General features: G+C 46.2%; 1 protein-coding gene across 1 annotated transcript; it reads left to right on the plus strand.

Annotated features, from left to right (window-relative positions):
- Nucleotides 1–643: 643 nt before the first annotated feature.
- fbxl19 (F-box and leucine rich repeat protein 19) lies at nt 644–18,851 on the plus strand. Its single transcript, XM_028600603.1, has 13 exons — nt 644–1,006; nt 4,673–4,873; nt 5,998–6,141; nt 6,506–6,592; nt 7,075–7,263; nt 7,417–7,449; nt 8,416–8,773; nt 8,822–8,886; nt 8,918–9,651; nt 14,280–14,443; nt 14,582–14,743; nt 16,526–16,747; nt 16,995–18,851. The coding sequence occupies exons 2-13, from the start codon at nt 4,688–4,690 to the stop codon at nt 17,258–17,260; spliced, it is 2,610 nt and encodes an 869-aa protein (XP_028456404.1). The 5' UTR covers nt 644–1,006; nt 4,673–4,687; the 3' UTR covers nt 17,261–18,851.
- The last annotated feature ends 623 nt before the right edge of the window (nt 18,852–19,474 follow it).

Raw genomic sequence — 19,474 nt, forward strand, 5'->3', positions numbered from 1 at the left:
GTTATTTATGATTAAACCCCATTAAAGTCAGTTTATTTAATGTATAGTTTTTTTTCTATGTTGCCTGAAATCACAATGTTTATTTTGTTAATAAAGTTTTTTAGAACACTAACACATTACCGTAAAAAAACCCAAAAAACTACAAATTCCAGTACGCCTTTCTGCACCCGACGCATTGTGACGTAACCACGCAGAGGGCGGGGCGTGCGTACTCTCGCTGGCCATATTTTATTTACAACATTTAATTATTTATTTGATCTCGGATCTCTCTCTCTCTGCATCCGTAGTCACCTGTGTGATGTAATCAATGCGCGTGTCACTCACAACAACACTGAAAGAACCACGCGCACCACCGCAGCCAGCGCGCCCCACACACAAACACACACACAATAGACACAGAGAGAACAATAGCCGCGCGCTGCTCTTTATTCCCAATATCTGGTTCATTTTAATGCGGTGATCTACGGGTCTAGTTACCGCGGAGGGTTACAGCCGTGTGTCGATTTTTTAAAACACTGCGCTTCAGTTTAAAATGAGCCATTTTAGGTGTTTTGAAGGCGAAGCACCCCGGGAAGAAGAGAGGAAGACCACGTTGTAACGTGCAGAGAGAGGGACAGAGAGGTGGACGCACACACAGAGAGAGAGAGAGAGAGAGAGAAAGAAAGAGAGAGAGAGAGAGAGAGAGAGAGAGAGACAGGGGAGTGAATGGGCACGACTCAGTCAGCAGCTCTGCGCCCTTCACTTTATCGATATCGATCAGTTTGGAAACATTTAGACCCACAGCGGGTCCGTTACAGACAGGCTATCCCGGGAGCTAGCAAGAGCACCGGAGGCTACAGCGATGGAACGCGTGTGAAGCAGCCCGGGAGCAACGGCAGCCTGGCGGACAGAGAAACAAGGAAGCGGACGGCTAGCTGCGCTACACCACCGAAGCTAACGTTGGCTAACAGTTGGCTAATATTATTTCTAATGAGCGACCAAGGAGTATGCGACCTGATACGAAGAGGTGTGTGTTTTTTCTCTCTTTCTTTCTTTATCAGCAGCCATGTTTGTTTCATTAACCTCCGTGTGCCCGCGCGCAGGGGTGTTTTAATCAGGCGGACACATAATGAAAGAGGAAGCATAAATGCAGCTAGCACGCTAACACGTTAGCATCGCAACATTTACATCAGATTACACGGGGGGTGGGCGGATGATAGTGTCACCTCACACATGTGTTATTAATACACCTGGCGTGTGCACGCGCCTGCAGGTATCGATGTGTGTGATCAGAAGGTTACTGTGACGCGCAGGTTGTTAGCCGTTAGCAGCTAATGTCGCATCTCCATTATTAGCTATGATCACATAAACACGTATCGATCCTCAGAGCGGAAACCCAGTTATTACAGCCGCATACAAGAGCCAAATACAGACACACCGAGACATAAATAAGACCCAAATACAGACGCATAAATAAGCAGAGAGGTGCAACATTATATGATGTCATGTCACTGTGTGATGATCAGACCAGTTCATGTGACATGATGCAGTGAATGTGACACATTAGTAATAGATTACACAGCCAGAGAGTGTATATGAACGTAATGGTAATAAAAGCACTACTGATAAGCTTGACTGGCCTGTACAGACTTAAATATGTGTTTAAAACGTAAAGCTGTAACCCACAACTATGTTAACGTTTAGGGAAATTTACATGCAGAAAATGCTGTTTTTCAGCCTCTCAGATATGTAGGTTTCCTGCTCTTTTTCTGTTTATATCATATTAAACTGAATATCTTTGGGGGGTTGGACAAAACATTCAAAGACATCAGCTCGGACTTTGAGAAACTAGGATTTTTTTTTTTTTTTTTTTTTTTTTTTTTTTACGTTTTACAGACCAAAATGTCAGAAAATCCGTTTTAGAATCAGAATCAGATTTATTGGCCAATATCCCGACATACACAAGGAATTTGACTTCGGTAGATGTTAACTCTCTCTATACATTCAACTAATAGACATGTAGTAGTAAACATTCAGTGGACAAATAGTAATATAGACACATACTGTACAATAGAGACAACAATATACATATAGGCACATAACATAATATCCAAATAAGACCTATCAATACAAGTACACATGGAGTGGGATGTAAAGTGCAAAAAGTAATAGTGCATAGTAGTGTGCAAGATGCATATTGGAATGATAAGTGTGTAATGTGAGATAGACTCGGTCAGTTAGGCGTTTTGAGGACAATTAAAACCCAAACAAACTCAGAAACCGTTTTTATCCCAAAACACAGAGCTGTGCTTAATGCTACGTGAGTATTAAGGATAAATCCTGAAGAAAATGAGAGGTACGTCTATGTTTTTACTTTCTTTTTTTTACAATCTTTGTCGCCGCGACATGTATTTCCTTTTTCCGAGCGGTGACGTCAGGCTACGGCGTAGGGTCGGTGTACCTACGTACGTAGCCATGGCGTACAGTCGGTGTCTGCACGTACCTACGTACAGAGCCACGGCGTACGGTCAGTGTCTCCATGTTCTCTTTACATAAATATTTTGTTCTACTGCTATGGGCTAACAGTTCGATCAGACATATATTTAAATGCCCTCTATAAATAGACAGTATTACATGGCTATACTGCCCTGCTGGTAGGCTCAGTAAATTACAACTTAACCCACTTTCACTTAACTAAGGTGCTGTAAAGTCTATACTCAATCAGATGTCCTGATCTGCGTAACGACAGTACAGTGGGACATTTGCCTTCAACAGAGCGACCGTAATAACCTAACATACCATCATTACTGAGATTAAACTACATTCTCAGTTATGTTTGCACTGAATAACGCATTCAATAAACAGAAACATAACTCTTGCAGCGCACATGAACAGATGCGCAATTTTAGCTCACTCATAAAATAGCAACCTCCTGAATTAGCCTACTGTTGCTGACGTACATACATAAATCCTGCATAACATCGTCCCGTACCTACAGGACCTCAGACTTATGTATTGATGCATGCACACAGACAGTAGTGTCCACAAACATAAAGTCCAATGAGGGGACAAAGGAAAGTGTGATCTCTCTCGCTCAAGACCGCTGTGTCCAAGCCGAGGCACAGAGCATGACCTTACCGCGTGCTGATGCGTTACCATAGTCTATGTACGTTACTAGTCCAGGTAGGGCGAGCTGCTACTGACAGGGAGAGAGAGAGACTGACTGTAAGGGGGGAAAAAAAGTAGCTACCACTTAAGGGGCCCTGTCTTGCACCCTGCGCAGGACAGCGCAGTGACCGACACACTTGTCAATTTCCCGTCCAGCGCCCGCGACTAGGATTAGTGTGTTTAGTATCACAATGGTGGCTCTCCATCATTTTGTCGACCGGCCATCACCATGGACGATGATATCATCCATCGCCACCGATACCAGTATCGGTATCGGCTTCGATACTGCCTAAAACGCTTGTATCGTTATCGGGAAGTACTGGAGTAATAAAAGCCCTAAAGAAAATCTACGTTGAAGTAGTTTATTTATGTTCTTTTTCCGTTATAACTGACTGTCAAACTGGATAATGAAAGAAAGTTCTGTGGCATTTATTGTTTGTATTTGTTTCACAAAGAGTTGAACCTGAGCCAGACAGACAACAAAGATAGAAATCATATCACATCCATACAGGGATAGTAGTAGTATACAGCTGTTAAAACATAATAAAATATATGACACACTGGTATCGGATCGGTACTTGGTGTCGGGCCGATATGCAAGTTCAGGTATCAGAATCGGTATTGGGAAGCAAAAAATGGGATCGGACCATCTCTAATCGCCACAACCCTACAGTGCATCTAAAGTATAAAACATATAATGTCCTGGAACAGGAGATGGTTACCGTTAATCACAATCAGGTTTATTACAAAGTAACTTAAAACTATTTCTCCCATCTGATGATTGTAGTTGGACTTGTTTATCTGGAAGTTTGGTCTTTAAGCTTTCTGATGGTTGTGTATTTAATATCTGCTCTAACTTTTCCAACGTTTTAGACACTGATATGGAGATAATAACGGTCCAACGTTCCAAAACTACCACAAGGAGACACAAAATGTTTTGGGGGAAATTGCTTTTTTATTATTTGAAAAACGTCAAATACACACACCTTAGTCTTCCACAAAGCAAGGGAGTACACTGAACATGTCTGTTTTTATAAACAGAGCTGTGAGCTGTCTTATGTTCCTTCAGTCTGGGGCCCGTTTCAGGGTTTAACAAACTCTGAGTCTAGCCCTGAACTCTGAGTTGATTTACCCTGAACAGCTGATTTGAGTTCAATCCACTCAGAGTAGGTTCACACAGAATTAAGCGCTTTCACCACCACTATAAAAAGGCAGCATGAATGTTCAGTTTGAACATTTTGTCTAAATTGCAAAACGACGAGAATTGGTGCGGGAGCAAATTGCTGCTGGAGTCAATGCGTAAGCTCGGATATAGTGTATTCATTTACTATTTAATCACAAGTAACCTGGACTAGTACTGGTGAAAACTGGAGTGGTAGTACACCTATCATTTCATTTAGGTGCAGTCCTGTGGTGCTACTACTAATCCCTCAGAACTGGACGACCCGTCTCTGCTGTGGACGTTAAAGAATGGATGGAAACCTGACCTCTCTGTCTCTCTCTCTCTCTGTCTCTCTGCCTCTAGCTGACTTGTTCGGGGATGTCGGGCAGTAAGGCGCTGGGCGGTGGGGCTGGCGGGGGGGCGCGGCGCAGGCGGACGCGGTGCCGGCGCTGCCAGGCCTGCAAGAGGACCGAGTGTGGAGAGTGTCACTTCTGCAAAGACATGAAGAAGTTCGGAGGGCCCGGCCGCATGAAGCAGTCCTGCCTGCTGAGACAGTGCACGGCGGTGAGACACACACACACACACAGACACGCACACACACGGACACAAACACACACACACGGACACGGACACGCACACATACATATAGACGCACGGACACACACACACACACACACACACACACACACACACACAGACACACACACACACACGGACACAAACACACACACACGGACACGGACACGCACACATACACATACACACACATACATACACACACACACACACACACACACACACACGGGCACGCATACATATAGACGCATGCGCGGGCACACACAAGCACACACGCATACAGAGACATGCACACATACATATAGACGCATGCACACACACACGCATACAGAGACACACACAGACTTACAGAGACATATACACACACACATACAGAGATATACACATACAGAGACACACGCAAGCGCGCACAGACACACACATACAGAGACGCACGCACGCGTGCACACACACACATAGACACACATGCACGCACAAACACACACCCACCCACTCTCTGTGAAGGTGTGATGTTTTGTGTCGACTCTTCAAATAGCTTTGGCTGAGAGTCGCAGCCCAGCAGGCCACAGTAACTGGGTTTCCATGGCAACCTGAGACGGTTGCTGGCACTGAAAGAGAGAGAGAGAGAGAGAGAGAGACACTCACTCTGAGCCAGTCCATCTTCATATAATTTCTGTATTTATTTTTGGTTACTGGGGGGAGGAGGAGAGTTCATACCACTTTTTTTATTAACCAAGAGACAAACGCACAAAACATAGAAAACTGTTAACAGGAAACGGTCCTGTCTTTTTATCACCACGAGTTTACTACTCTGCTGATTGGCTAACATCTCTGACACGCTCCCCCAAACAAGCCTCAAAGCTTGTTACGCTCCGTTCAGAGGAAATATGTCCAACCGTAGCACAACTCTGCACACGGTCTGAGACTGAACGTGCCCAGGATGTCAGGTGACACTGGGTACGTCGTCTCAGGTCCTTGAATGCATCCCCTGTATCCTTCACTGGCTCGTTTCCTCTCTCCTAACATGATTTCCCTATCAAATCAGAGCTTTGGGATTCAGCCACTAACCTGTCTATCTCTCTCTGTCTGTCTGTCTGTCTGTCTGTGTGCAGCCGGTGCTACCTCACACGGCGGTGTGTTTTGCGTGTGGCGAGGCAGGGAAGGAGGACACGGTGGACTCTGAGGAGGAGAAGTTCAGCCTCTCTCTGATGGAGTGCACCATCTGCAACGAGATCATCCACCCCAGCTGTCTCAAGGTCAGTTACATCATCATTATCATCATCGCTTTATTTACAAACAAACACACAGACAAAGTTCCTACAGTCAAACTTTACTTAAACATTTACTGTGAGACGTTTACTGACCTTAAGGAGAATCTGGCTCCAAAAAGAAGTCAGTTTATATAGAAGTCTATGAGAAGATGAGTCCACTTCTCTCTTGATTAATTACCTCAGTAAGTTGAGTTTATGGTCTCTCTCGCTAGTTTTAAGTCTTCTTCTATACAGAATGATGTTCATTTATTTTAAAACAAGCTGTGTGTGTGTGTGTGTGTCTCTCTCTCTCTCTCTCTCTCTCTCTGTCTCTGTCTCTGTCTCTCTCTCTGTGTGTGTGTTTTGTCAGATGGGTAAAGCTGAAGGAATCATCAACGATGAGATCCCAAACTGCTGGGAGTGTCCCAAGTGCCACAAGGAGGGCAAAACCAGTAAGGTGAGAGTCCCCCGGTGTCCTACAGAGGCCAGCGGACACACTTTACATTGATCACCACAGGGTTGGATCTCAATATTCCACTGTTCAGATATTCGGTAGCTATACGAATACTGTAATAACGTAGAGATGGATTTAGCTTTTGGAGAAACGCAACCAGACGTCCCGCTGCGGTGGCCAGGGTGCTAACCGGTGTCGAGATCTGTTTCCCTCCCGCTAAAAAGCGTAGCGGTAACAGTATCAGCGCAACGAATTATGAGTGGTACTGAGAAGACTGTTTGGCCAAAACTTACTTACGTCTACACTGTACAACAGTCTCCCCTGGTGGCCGCTCTAGTTGCCCTGCCACTGCAGTTCTTCTGTAGTATAAGAGTAGGGGCGGCCAAGCAGTTTAGGTGCGTGTCGTGCCATTTAAAAGTGCGTTAGGGCCTTTAGTAGTCTGTGACGGTGCGAGTGTGTTGAAGCGTCCTCCTGTCTGTGTCCAGGACCAGGCGGACGGCTCGGGGAAGCGCCGGCTGGATAACGGCGAGGTCGGCCGCTGGAAGCTCACAGACGACCCTCCCCCTAAAAAGAAAGCCCCTCCCTCCCTGGAGGAGGGGGGGAGGATGATGGAGGGGGGGCACAAGAGGAAGAAGGAGAAGGAGCTGCCGCAGGACAGCGGGCCCAAGAAGAAGGTGCAGTGTTGGCCAATCACAGAGCACATCTGATCTGTGTTTAACCTGTCTGTCTGACTGTCTGTCTCGTCTTCCTGTGTCTCTCTCTCTCTCTCTCTCTCTCTCTCTCTCTCTCTCTCTCTCTCTCTCTCTCTCTCTCTCTCTCGCTCGCAGATGAAGGGTGCCCACGAAAAACGCCTCAAAAAGGTACGAAGCATTTTAGACAGTCTCGAGGGTTAACCAGAGCGTAAGATCCTTGTAGTTTAACATGAAACAGCCTCAAAGACTCCATGTAAATAATCAGGACTTTTAGCGTTTATAGAGCCAGCATATCTCCACCAGACTCCATGTAAATAATCAGGACTTTTAGCGTTTATAGAGCCAGCATATCTCCACCAGACTCCATGTAAATAATCAGGACTTTTAGCGTTTATAGAGCCAGCATATCTCCACCAGACTCCATGTAAATAATCAGGACTTTTTAGCGTGTATAGAGCCAGCATATCTCCACCAGACTCCATGTAAATAATCAGGACTTTTAGCGTGTATAGAGCCAGCATATCTCCACCAGACTCCATGTAAATAATCAGGACTTTTAGCGTGTATACAGCCAGCATATCTCCACCAGACTCCATGTAAATAATCAGGACTTTTAGTGTGTATAGAGCCAGCATATCTCCACCAGACTCCATGTAAATAATCAGGACTTTTAGCGTGTATAGAGCCAGCATATTTCCACCAGACTCCATGTAAATAATCAGGACTTTTAGTGTGTATAGAGCCAGCATATCTCCACATGTAAATGGGTGAATTAAGGGTTTATTTAAACCAAACCAGAGTGGTGATTGTTGGAACAGTGGAAAGATGAACCAAGACGGCTTTTGGTAGTTTTATTTAGTTTCTGTCCACTTTGAATGAAGTGTGTTTTACCATGATGAAAGACATGGAGTCTGGTGGGCGTCAGCGGTAAAAACAGAACTTGTAGTGGTTAGTAACATTAGTCCTGTAGGGTTACATTACAGCTTGCTTCTGGTTTAATTCTGGACCAGTTTCACAGATTGTTGTTCCATCAGACACACAAACATGGAGACAGAGAGTCCAGGTTGAAACCCTTTAATTAATGAAGTTAGAGAAGAAGAAGTGCTGATTTAAATGTTTGATTCTCTTCATCAGAAACCCAAACCGGAGGCGGAGTCCAACGGTCCCACCTCGTCAGCTGGAGGCGGAGCAGCAGGACTGCAGGGCTCCTCCTCTTCCTCCTCTTCTTCTCAACCCAGCGGGGGTGCAGGGGGGGCTGTGGGGGGGACGTCGAGTGCGGACCAGCGCTCGCATCACCGAGAGAAACTAGAGCGCTTCAAGAGGATGTGTCTGCTAGAGCGCCGGCCCGAGTCGTCGTCGTCTTCTTCCTCCAGTTCGGAGTCTGACTCCGAGTCCGACTCCGACGACTCCCTGAGGGGGGAGCAGGCAGGGGGCGGCTCCTCGCCGTCGTCCTCCCCCGCGCCGCCTCCTCCTGTCGCCTACGGCAACAGCAGCGGGGGGCGGGCTGAGCGGGAAAGGAGCCGCAGCGAGCGGGAGAGAGAGAGGGAGCGGGAGCGTCGTCTGGCCGAGCTGGGCTTCAGCGCCAGCGAGGAGTCGGAGGGGGAGGCGGGGGGGGGGGGAGGAGGAGGTGCGGGAGGAGGAGCAGGGAGGGGGGGAGAAGGCTCGGCGGAGAGAGGCGGGGCTACCGCCGCGAGGACGGAAAGCCCCGCCGGACGGAGAGGACGAGGACGCACCCGCCTCTGACAGGACCAGGAAGAACTCCGCCTCCCTCCCCCCACCCTCGCCGCTCTCCTCCAATCAGATGCCTCCGTCCTCGCAGCACGACGGTGGCTTCCCGGGGAAGCAGCGCAGCAACGGGCAGGAGGCGCGCAATGGGCGGACACGAGGAGGCGCGGGAGGGGGGAGGGAAGGCGGGGAGAAGGAGAACGCCAGCGGAGTTCTGAGCAATCACAGACACAGCGGCGGGAACAAAGGTAGTGGTAGCCGCGGCAACAAGATCCGCAGCAACAGTAAGGCGTCCAGGAACAGCACCGCGCCGCCTTCCGCCTCTCTCCCCACCTCCAACGGGGGAGCAGGCGGCCTCACAATGTCAGCAATGGCGGCGTCGCCCTGCTCGCAGCCGTCCCGCCTCGCCCCGCGCTCTCAGATGATGAAGCGCAGCCCGCCGGCCGTGCCCTCGCCGCCCCGGCCCGTTCAGATGGAGCGCCACCTGGTGCGGCCGCCGCCCGCCTGCCCCGAGCCCAGCTGCCTGCCGTTGGATTCTGGCTCCGCCCACATCATGACCCGCGACGTCTGGCTGCGAGTCTTCACGCACCTGAGCCAAAGAGAGCTGTGCGTCTGCATGAGGGTGTGTCGCACCTGGAGCCGCTGGTAAGTGACTTAAAGCTCTTTCATGCTTCTTGCTACAGGGCTCCAGACTGCAACCGAAATTTGAGAGTGTGCGACTGAATTTGACATCCAGTCGCACATGTGCAACCAGTAAATTTGCAGGGCTCGACGTAAGCAATGGCCCGTGGCCACTAAAAACGTATGTCGGGCTAGTTGATTGGCCAGTCAGCCCACACGGGCCAGTGACCGTGGCTCTGTCTGCTGCTGTTTCAGCAAACGTCATACAGAGTAGCGCGCAGCGTGTGAACATTTCACATTTTCACCTCAGGTAATTTATAACCAATTAATTTGGATACAAGCGTTGCATTTTGGAAGATAGATTGGATTCTGAACAGCGATAACCGCGCTACACGCACGCACGCACGCACGACGCACAGCAGGGCCGAGGTGTGTGCGTTACTTCACACAGCACATGTAACTGACTGGAAACATTACCGAGGATTATTTACCGCCGATGGTGCAGATGAACTAACGCTACACTCGTTACTGTGAGTAGCCTACAATAGAACCTCCATGATTAAAGAGTCAATACTTATCAATACCCACCTACCTGTTGTACAGGCAGAAACATGTAGAAACCATATCTCAGTCTGCTCTGTCTACCGCGCTGTGCAAACACAGCTCTACTCTGCAAATAGCGACTTTACAAACGAGCTACAATGAAAGATGTCAGTTTGTAGTCTAAGTGTTTATCTTAGTTTGCAACCAATCTTGAACTTTGGACAAACTCTTGTAAACGTAGCTGCTGTCTAAACGAGCCATCCTCTCCGCTGAAGCGGTAAACCTGTGGAGGTATTATAATACCAAAACAGATACATGTGGCTACTTAATATGCACGTGAATGACGCCTCATTCTTCATTCTTGATGATGTTGCCGGTTGTATTATTTAGCAACAACATGGTCTTATTTCAAATGAGGCATACAGGACAAATGCTAGCCTGCTTATCAGTCCATTCATCATTACAGCTGCTGTTTTCCACAACTTTTCACTTCAGGCTCTTTAACAGTGACATTTTTACCTGACAACAGGCCTTTCTTTCTGTAAGAATTCTCCACCAATCAGGACACTGATTTTAACCATCACTCCTCAGTGAACTGCCCCCTAATCTGAGATCATTTTCTAGTTAAGTAGCCTATCTAGTTATCATTATGGATATTCCATGTTTTTTAGGAGTTTGCTTACACTAATATATGTAAAAAATATAGCATTACTTTAGTAAGAAAGTGAAAATATCAAACAAGAAGAGGCGTATTAGGTGTGATTTTATTTTCTTTATTTGAAAGTCCGGCCACTGGAGTGCTTGCTTAAAAAGATTCTGGCCCTTGGAAAAATGTAGTTGATGACCCCTGGTCTAGCTTTGCTGCTAATGGCACAACCATTATAATTTATATATTTATAGCTGGGTTAGAACCATTTTCTGAAGCTTCATGGTAGGTGCGGCGTATATTTTCCTGCTTTTTGTCCTTTGCCAATCACACCTATGATATTTCTTTCAGGGCCAGTAAAAATGTAGAAGGGCCCAGTAAAACTCTGATCTACTTTGGCCCCTTTTTTAAAATGTTAAACGTTGAAATTTCGGTACCTGTAAGCGCAAGCTTATCTGTCCTCTCTGAAAATTGACAGAGAGCAGAGCTCTGACAAACACACACACGCAGAGCTGCAGACGATGCAAACTGCGTCGGCTCTGCAGTTTTGTTGAAGTCGGTGAGTCACGGAAATGCAGATAAAGTGGTTTCAAGTGTGGTTACAGTTTTTCATAACGTCACGCAGACAGCGTTTGCTGCGATATATTATTGGCGAGCTGAAAGTGGTCGTGGTGCTGTTGACGTTCCATTTCGTCGGAGACGAGCAGGCCCAACGGTGGTTTCTGTGCCCTGGAGACTGACTGACAGGCTTAGGTTGTAAGGAAAGGCAACTTTATTTCTACAGCACCTTTCAGCAACAAGGCAACTCAAAGTGCTATACATGAAACATTAAAGAGCAGTTAAAAACGGTCATGATGGAAAATAAAACAGGCTAAAAAATAATATACAAATACAATAATAAAAAAAGTGTGCGCGTCTGTTACACTGTTTCTGCCACTGTGTACGTTAGTGTGTGTGTGTGTGTGTGTGTGTGTGTGTGTGTGTGTGTGTGTGTGTGTGTGTGTGTGTGTGTGTGTGTGTGTGTGTGTGTGTGTGTGTGTGTGTGTGTGTGTGTGTGTGTGTGTGTGTGTGTGTGCGCGCCTTAGCCACATAATAGCAAGGAAAACCCTGGTTGTGTTAAACATCTGGTTTCTCCTGCCACGTCCACACGTACCAAAACAATTTTTTTTTTTTTTTTTACCCGTCTTCCCTGGATTCGTTTCAAGAATAGTAGCGTCCAAATCCATTTGTAAATGACTCAATACGCTACTTCATATTCCAGGCCTATAGGCGGCGCTGTTTCTGCTACAAAAATTCACAAAAAAACAGAGAAGAAGAGCATAGTCACTTCCACTTCCCATCATAACATGACTACATTATAACTTTCTCTTAATACATCCGTGAACTATAATACCTTTCACCACTGCTCATTTTATAAAGTCCGCCGCAAGAAAACGTGTCTTTGTTTACGTTGTATAATGTGCTGTTGGATTGCTTTTTATTTTGCATGATTGCAGCGCGCTAGCAGCGAGCTAACGTTAGCTAGCTCTAACATCGGCAGTCAAACAAACATCAATGATCCATGAATGATGTCTTTTTAATAATCTATACGTTTTTCTTGCAGTAGCCTTTCTACAATAAGCCGTGGTAAAAGTTACTATAATCCGTTCAAGGAGTTGATAAGCAGAAAGATTAGCTAGCTAGTTGATAAGTTGTCTACTTCCACTTTATAAACAGATAGCCATAGCAGCTAACGTTAGGGTTACTTCGCTGCTCTAGCGGTCAGCTACTTTAGCGGTCAGCTACTTTAGCGATGTTTAACGTTAGCTACATAACGTTAGCAATATATCTTGTGTAGAATCCATAGGGAAGGGTCAGGGAGCAGAGACACAGTATTTAGATGAAGTGAGTTGGTTTGACCATGGAGATGGGACATGCTCGCTTAGCTTCACCGCAGTTGTGTGCGTCAGCGGCCGTGGGAGAGGGTGTAAAAGAGGGGTGTGGCGATGACATCGATACGGATTCGTATTCAAAGTCCAAACGAAGCCAAACGACAGCCGTTTTTGGATTTTTTCACCCTGAGACCAGGTTTCAAAAAAGAGAGAGAGACTCAAAAGTTAAAACATTTAGAGACCGACAACCCCGTTAACATTCCCTGATGGGTATTTTTATGAAATATATATATATTTTAATGGGAGGGAATTACATATCGGCTATTTGTCTGCTTCTTGAGCCGTGTGTCGCCAATGCACACGTCGGTTTGAATTATGTTTTTATATGTTTTATTTCACGATCACTTAACACTGCTTGGGTTGCAACTGAAATAAAAGGCTAAAGCAACAACAGTTTATGGAAAGCACGAGTGTAACTATGGTCAGATCTTGTCCCTGACTGATGGGGAAGTGACCAGTGTAGTCTAATGTAGGCTATTATAGTGGGTGTACTGTATATTGGCCAGAATCTGCTTTTGGGGGAGGAGGGGGGCATATCATAGTGGGGGGGCCTGGGTGTCCTCCCCCAGGGAAGAACGACTTCATTGCCTGCATTCCGATACTCTTTAATGCACCAATTTACGGTAAAAATACCTTTATTCAGCCTGTATATGTTAAGAAAAAAGCACGGATTAGAATTAAAAATGTATCAAAAATATGATGGAAAGTAGCCTATGTTGTTACGTGTCATTGGGCATTTTTAAGTGGGTAGCCTATGTAGAAATCCTGGAACTTACTATCACGTAGACTACGCCACTGGAAGGGATACTGATAGGATAAGCGTTGTGATTTACGTAAAACAGCGTTTTGCCTGTAAAACGTGTTTGTGTTCTTCATATTTATGTAGAATTATAATTTGCTCTTCTTATATAAAACATGCGGCACTGGTAGATGTTTGTGATTGGTCGTGGTGCGCAAACCCCACCTCTTTTATGTGAACGCGCGCGCAGCTGGATTGGGAAACCCTGAGTTGACTGAACTAGTTGATAACCAGCGTCATGATACAGGTTATGCAGGACCGTGGTTGTTAGGTTAGGTGAAGCCGGGGAACTGAAAGAGATCCAGGACAAGTTGATCTGGATTCCTAGTACAGGCCTCAGGTCTCTCCTGCAGGTGTTGTGTTAAACATCTGGTTTCTTCTGCAGGTGTTGTTAAACATCTGGTTTCTTCTGCAGGTGTTGTGTTAAACATCTGGTTTCTCCTGCAGGTGTTTTGTTAAACATCTGGTTTCTCCTGCAGGTGTTTTGTTAAACATCTGGTTTCTCCTGCAGGTGTTCTGTTAAACATCTGGTTTCTTCTGCAGGTGTTGTGTTAAACATCTGGTTTCTCCTGCAGGTGTTTTGTTAAACATCTGGTTTCTCCTGCAGGTGTTTTGTTAAACATCTGGTTTCTCCTGCAGGTGTTGTTAAACATCTGGTTTCTTCTGCAGGTGTTGTGTTAAACATCTGGTTTGTCCTCCAGGTGTTGTGTTAAACATCTGGTTTGTCCTGCAGGTGTTGTGACAAACGTCTGTGGACGCAGATCGATCTGAGCCGGCAGCGCTCCATCACCCCCCCCATGCTGAGTGGGATCATCCGCCGTCAGCCCGTCTCCCTCAACCTCGGCTACACCAACATCTCCAAGAAACAGCTGATGTGGCTCATCAACCGCTTACAAGGTGCCCCCAACACTCTGTGTCCACGTCACTCTGTGTCCACGTCACTCTGTGTCCACGTCACTCTGTGTCCACGTCACTCTGTCTACATCAATCCCTGTCCACAACACTTGTGTAACGTGTCCCCTGCGCTGTGTTCAGGTCTGCTGGAGCTGAATGTGTCTGGCTGTGCCTGGCCGGCGGTCTCGGCTCTGTGTCAGGCCGTCTGTCCCTGTCTGAAGCTGCTGGATCTCAGCAGAGTGGAGGACCTCAAAGACTCTCACCTGAGGGACCTGCTGGCCCCCCCACCGGACACCCGGACAGGTGACACACACACACACACACACACACACACACACACACACACACACACACACACACACACGGCTGTAGTCAAGACCACCTTTGTCAAGTCCAAGACCACGACTAGTCGAGTCCAAGTCAAGACCAAGTCCAGAGAGGTTCGAGTCCAAGACAAGACAGAGTCCAAAAAGGTTCAGGTCCGAGTCAGCACCGAGTCCAGGACAGGAAAAAAAAAGTCATTTGGGGTTATTATTTGTTGATTTAAAAGCAAAAACAGTGTCCCAACACCCAGGATTTTTAAGTAAAGACATTCCCCTTGATATCATATAATCTAATCTAAAGAAAACCGAATGATGATATATGGTGATACCTCATAATAACAGTGTTATAACTCATATACAAACACCAACCCACTACTATTACCACTTCTAGGTACTAGTACTGAGCATTTGAGTAACTAAATGACAATATAGCTTTACTCCAGAGGTACAGTAGTGTAGAAAAGAAGTGACCAGTATTACAGAGTGGGTTGGTTGGTTATAAACCCTATGGTTGATTTATGCCTTCCCTGGAAAAAAAAATATTGTATTGTATTATATTGTTATTTGGAAGTGTGTGAATCAATGCAAATTAGCAGGGCACGCAGATGCAGAGCGTACCCTGCGAAGATAACCTGTGTGATTGGTTATTAGATGGCCAGTGTTTCACTTTCCCTCCAATAGTAAACAAACATAGTTAGCGGCGAAAACGTTATATGGGAACATAGTAAAGAGTAAAGACACCTGGATTCGGTCGAGACCAAAAGCCATATTTGGCAAGACCAGTGGCCGAGACCGAGACAAGTCCGAGTCCAAATACCAGCGAGTCCGAGACAAGTCCGAGACCATAGAAAAACAGACTTGAGTCCGGACTCGAGTACTACAGCCCTGCACACACACACGCGCGCTGTGTGTCTGATGGAACAACAATCTGTGAAACTGGTCCAGTATTAAACCACAACCAGCTGTAATGTAACCCTACAGAACTAATGTTCAGTAGCAGTTAGTCCACTAAAAGTTCTGTTGTTGCTGCTGACAGACTCAGATTATTATTCTGTGTCTGTTTCTAGTGTCTGACATTATGGGATGGATCCCTACAGAGATAGACCTTTTAGTTTAACATGAAACAGCCCCGAAATCACCATCACCAAACTACACCAGGCTCCATGTAAATAATCAGGACTTTCATCATGGTAAAACACACTTCATTCAAAGTGGACAGAAACTAAATAAAACTACCAAAAGCCGTCTTGGTTCATCTTTCCACTGTTCCAACAATCACCACTCTGGTTTGGTTGAAATAAACCCTTAATTCACCCATTTACATGTGGAGATATGCTGGCTCTATACACGCTAAAAGTCCTGATTATTTACATGGAGTCTGGTGGAGATATGCTGGCTCTATACACGCTAAAAGTCCTGATTATTTACATGGAGTCTGGTGGAGATATGCTGGCTCTATACACGCTAAAAGTCCTGATTATTTACATGGAGTCTGGTGGAGATATGCTGGCTCTATACACGCTAAAAGTCCTGATTATTTACATGGAGTCTGGTGGAGATATGCTGGCTCTATACACGCTAAAAGTCCTGATTATTTACATGGAGTCTGGTGGGTTTGGTGATGGTGATTTTGGGTTCAAATAAGTGCTTCTTTTTAATAAAAATGTATTTTTAAGTAGTGTGTAGTAACAAATGTTTGATTGGTTGACCGTGCCAGTTCATTAACCTGTCTTTGACCTCTGCTCTTTGATTGGTCGACCAGCTCACGGTGAAACCAGAGTGGGGCGTTTCCAGAACGTGACCGAGCTGCGATTGGCCGGTCTGGACCTGACAGATGCGTCGTCCCGCCTGCTGGTGCGTTACGTCCCTCACCTGAGTCGCTTAGACCTGAGCCAGTGTGGGAACATCAGTGACCAGACGGTGCTCACCCTCTCCTCCCCTGTCTCCCCCCTGAGAGAGAGCCTCACACACATCAACCTGGCAGGTAAACACTGTCTGTCTCTCTCTCTCTCCTCTCTCTCTCTCTCTCTCTCTCTCTCTCTCTCTCTCTCTCTCTCTCTCTCTCTCTCTCTCTCTCTCTCTCTCTCTCTCTCTCTCTCATCAACCTGTCTCACCTGAGCGTATCACCAAAGCCACAACTTCTGGGCCTGAAAAGTGAAACTGAAGCTCCTTAAAGCTGCATTCTGTCTGTCTCCTGTCTGTCTCTCTGTCTCTGCCTGTCTGTCTCTCAGGTTGTGCCAAGGTGACGGAGCAGTGTGTCTCGTTGCTGCGTCGCTGTTCCTCTCTTCAAACGGTGGACCTGCGCTGCTGCTCCCTGTTGTCCTCGGAGATGGGACAGCTGCTGTCCTTCCCCCCCCACTCCTCCTCCTCATCCTCCTCCACCTCCTCGTCCTCCTCTTCCTCGTCTGCCGCCGCCGCCACGCTCGCTGCTGCTGCCTCCTCCTCTTCCTCCTCCTCCTGTCCTCTTGAAGAAAGAACGCTGCTAAAGAACAGCTAAAACCCTCCTTAATGTTTCTGGGACTTGTGATTGGTCCAGGTGGCTCCAAGCCCCGCCCCCCAGCCTCTCTACACTACAGACAGAAGAGGAGGAAGAGGAGGAGGAGCCTGAACATTTCTCCTCTCGTACAGAGAAGATGAAGAGGAGGAAAAACATTTTGGGAAAGTTGTGGGTAATAGTGAAAAAATAGAAACCCTGAGCATGTACATATTTGTTCTCTGTACAATTTTGGGTGTGTGTATATATCTGTAGTTTACTGTAAATGACCCCAAACCCCTTTCACTCCTTCTTCTTCGTCCGTCCTACCACGCTACGACCAATCATCACGCCCCACGTCCATCTGCAGGAAACTGTAGCGCTGCAACTACCGATAATGTGTGGATTATGTTCTGGATGAATGGATGAGTAGTTCTGTCTCTAAAATGTGGATCAGTGTTTCCCAAAAAGCCCAAGATATCGTCCTCAAAGATATTGAGTTTCCTGTCCCAGAGGAGAGAAGAAACTAGAACATATTCACATTTAACAAGCTGACATTGCACAAGTTTACCTATTTACTTCAGTCCCCCCCTCCCAAAAAGGGAAAAAAAACAGGAAGTCAGAAACTTGTAGCTTTGTTTCTTTGTGTCTCGCTCGGCTAACTGTTTCCCTCTGCTTCCAGTTTTCGTGCTAAGCTAGGCTAACAGTTTCCCTCCGCTTCCAGTCTTCGTGCTAAGCTAGGCTAACAGTTTCCCTCCGCTTCCAGTCTTCGTGCTAAGTCCGTTTCTAAAGACGGCCGCTGTGTCTCCACTTCCTCCCGCTGCGTCTCCCGGATATACGGGCGCCAAAGACTGTGTGGTATTGATTGGCCGTTTTCTTCATTTTTGATCGAAAAACTTAGAAGACAAAAAGTTCGAGAATTTATAGAATAAAAGTCTGAATATTTCAAGACCAATCAGGAGTCAATCCCGACTGCCAATCATGAGGTTTCAGCCCGGTTTTTACAGCATCAAATAAAACCCAAACTGACATCACAACCACCGAACTTCGTTGGGACGGGTGATTGGACTATTTAGTTTGGGGGCGGTGCTTATGAGCTATACTGTCCCCCCAGCCACCAGGGGGCAGACCAGATGTTTTGGCTTCACTTACCCTCTTAACCCAGTTACCTATAACACCCCTCTGTAGATCCACAGAGACAGACACTGAGTTTATTCACACTGAACGTAAACCCAAACCACTGACTGTTCCAAATAAAGTTTATTCAAACGGGACAACCTTAAGATAAACATAATACCCTGTATGTATCATTTCAGGCAGTTTTGCCTGATACACTTAATCATTGATGAAAATATCTGCTGATTAATTTTCTGTGGCTGGAATAATCCGTCAGTTTGGATGTGAGCAGCCTTCAGAGCGTGAGCGTGTTTCCTGAAGATAAATATAAATAATAAAGTTTAGCCAAGTTTATATAGAACAAGAAGTATTGAAAGAGAGAATCATCAGACCAGAGTCCAGCCAGAAAAACAGATTCTGTAGAGACGAGGCTGCAGTCAGAGACAACTCAGACGTGTGTGTGTGTGTGTGTGTGTGTGTGTGTGTGTGTGTGTGTGTGTGTGTGTGTGTGTGTGTGTGTGTGTGTGTGTGTGTGTGTGTGTGTGTGTGTGTGTGTGTGTGTGTGTGTGTGTGTGTGTGTGTGTGTGTGTGTGTGTGTGTGTGTGTGTGTGTGTGTGTGTGTGTGTGTGTGTGTGTGTGTGTGTGTGTGTGTGTGTGTGTGTGTGTGTGTGTCAGACCGACAGCGCTGGGTGTATTTTGAATCTGAGCCTCAGTGTCTTCAACGTTCGCCTCATTCATTCATCTTCCCCTCTTTGTCTTTTAACATCATCTTCTTCTTCCTCCTGTCAGTGTTCTTCACCTCTGATCTGAGTATTTTGGGAACTTATTGATTGTGTTTTCTCAGGAGTATAATTTATTTTCAGTCCAAACACACATTCCTCCTCCACAACTTTAGGTTTTGTGACTTGTTACTATTTTTCTACGCAGCTGTTCATTGTTATGTGTTTTCTTTTGTTTTCTACATGATGAACATTTCTTCTGTGTTTGTTCACGTTGATGAATTTGAATCTTAAATCTGTGTTTTGCTACGGGAGCCCGTTTCTGCTACGGTTGAAGAAGTTAGGAATAGATTAAAAGTCATAAGTACTCTCGGGATCAGGATTATTAACCTGTCTGTGGACC

The sequence above is a fragment of the Perca flavescens genome, chromosome 15 (assembly GCF_004354835.1).
Source record: "Perca flavescens isolate YP-PL-M2 chromosome 15, PFLA_1.0, whole genome shotgun sequence".
Taxonomy (NCBI): domain Eukaryota; kingdom Metazoa; phylum Chordata; class Actinopteri; order Perciformes; family Percidae; genus Perca; species Perca flavescens.

Bases quoted from the DNA above. Each gene is read 5' to 3' on its own strand.
- fbxl19 (XM_028600603.1), top strand. From the start codon at position 4,688: ATGTCGGGCAGTAAGGCGCTGGGCGGTGGGGCTGGCGGGGGGGCGCGG. The intron at 6,593-7,074 runs GTGAGAGTCCCC...GTCTGTGTCCAG, and splicing joins AGGAGGGCAAAACCAGTAAG to GACCAGGCGGACGGCTCGGG. The intron at 8,774-8,821 runs GCGGGGGGCGGG...AGCGGGAGAGAG, and splicing joins TGTCGCCTACGGCAACAGCA to AGAGGGAGCGGGAGCGTCGT.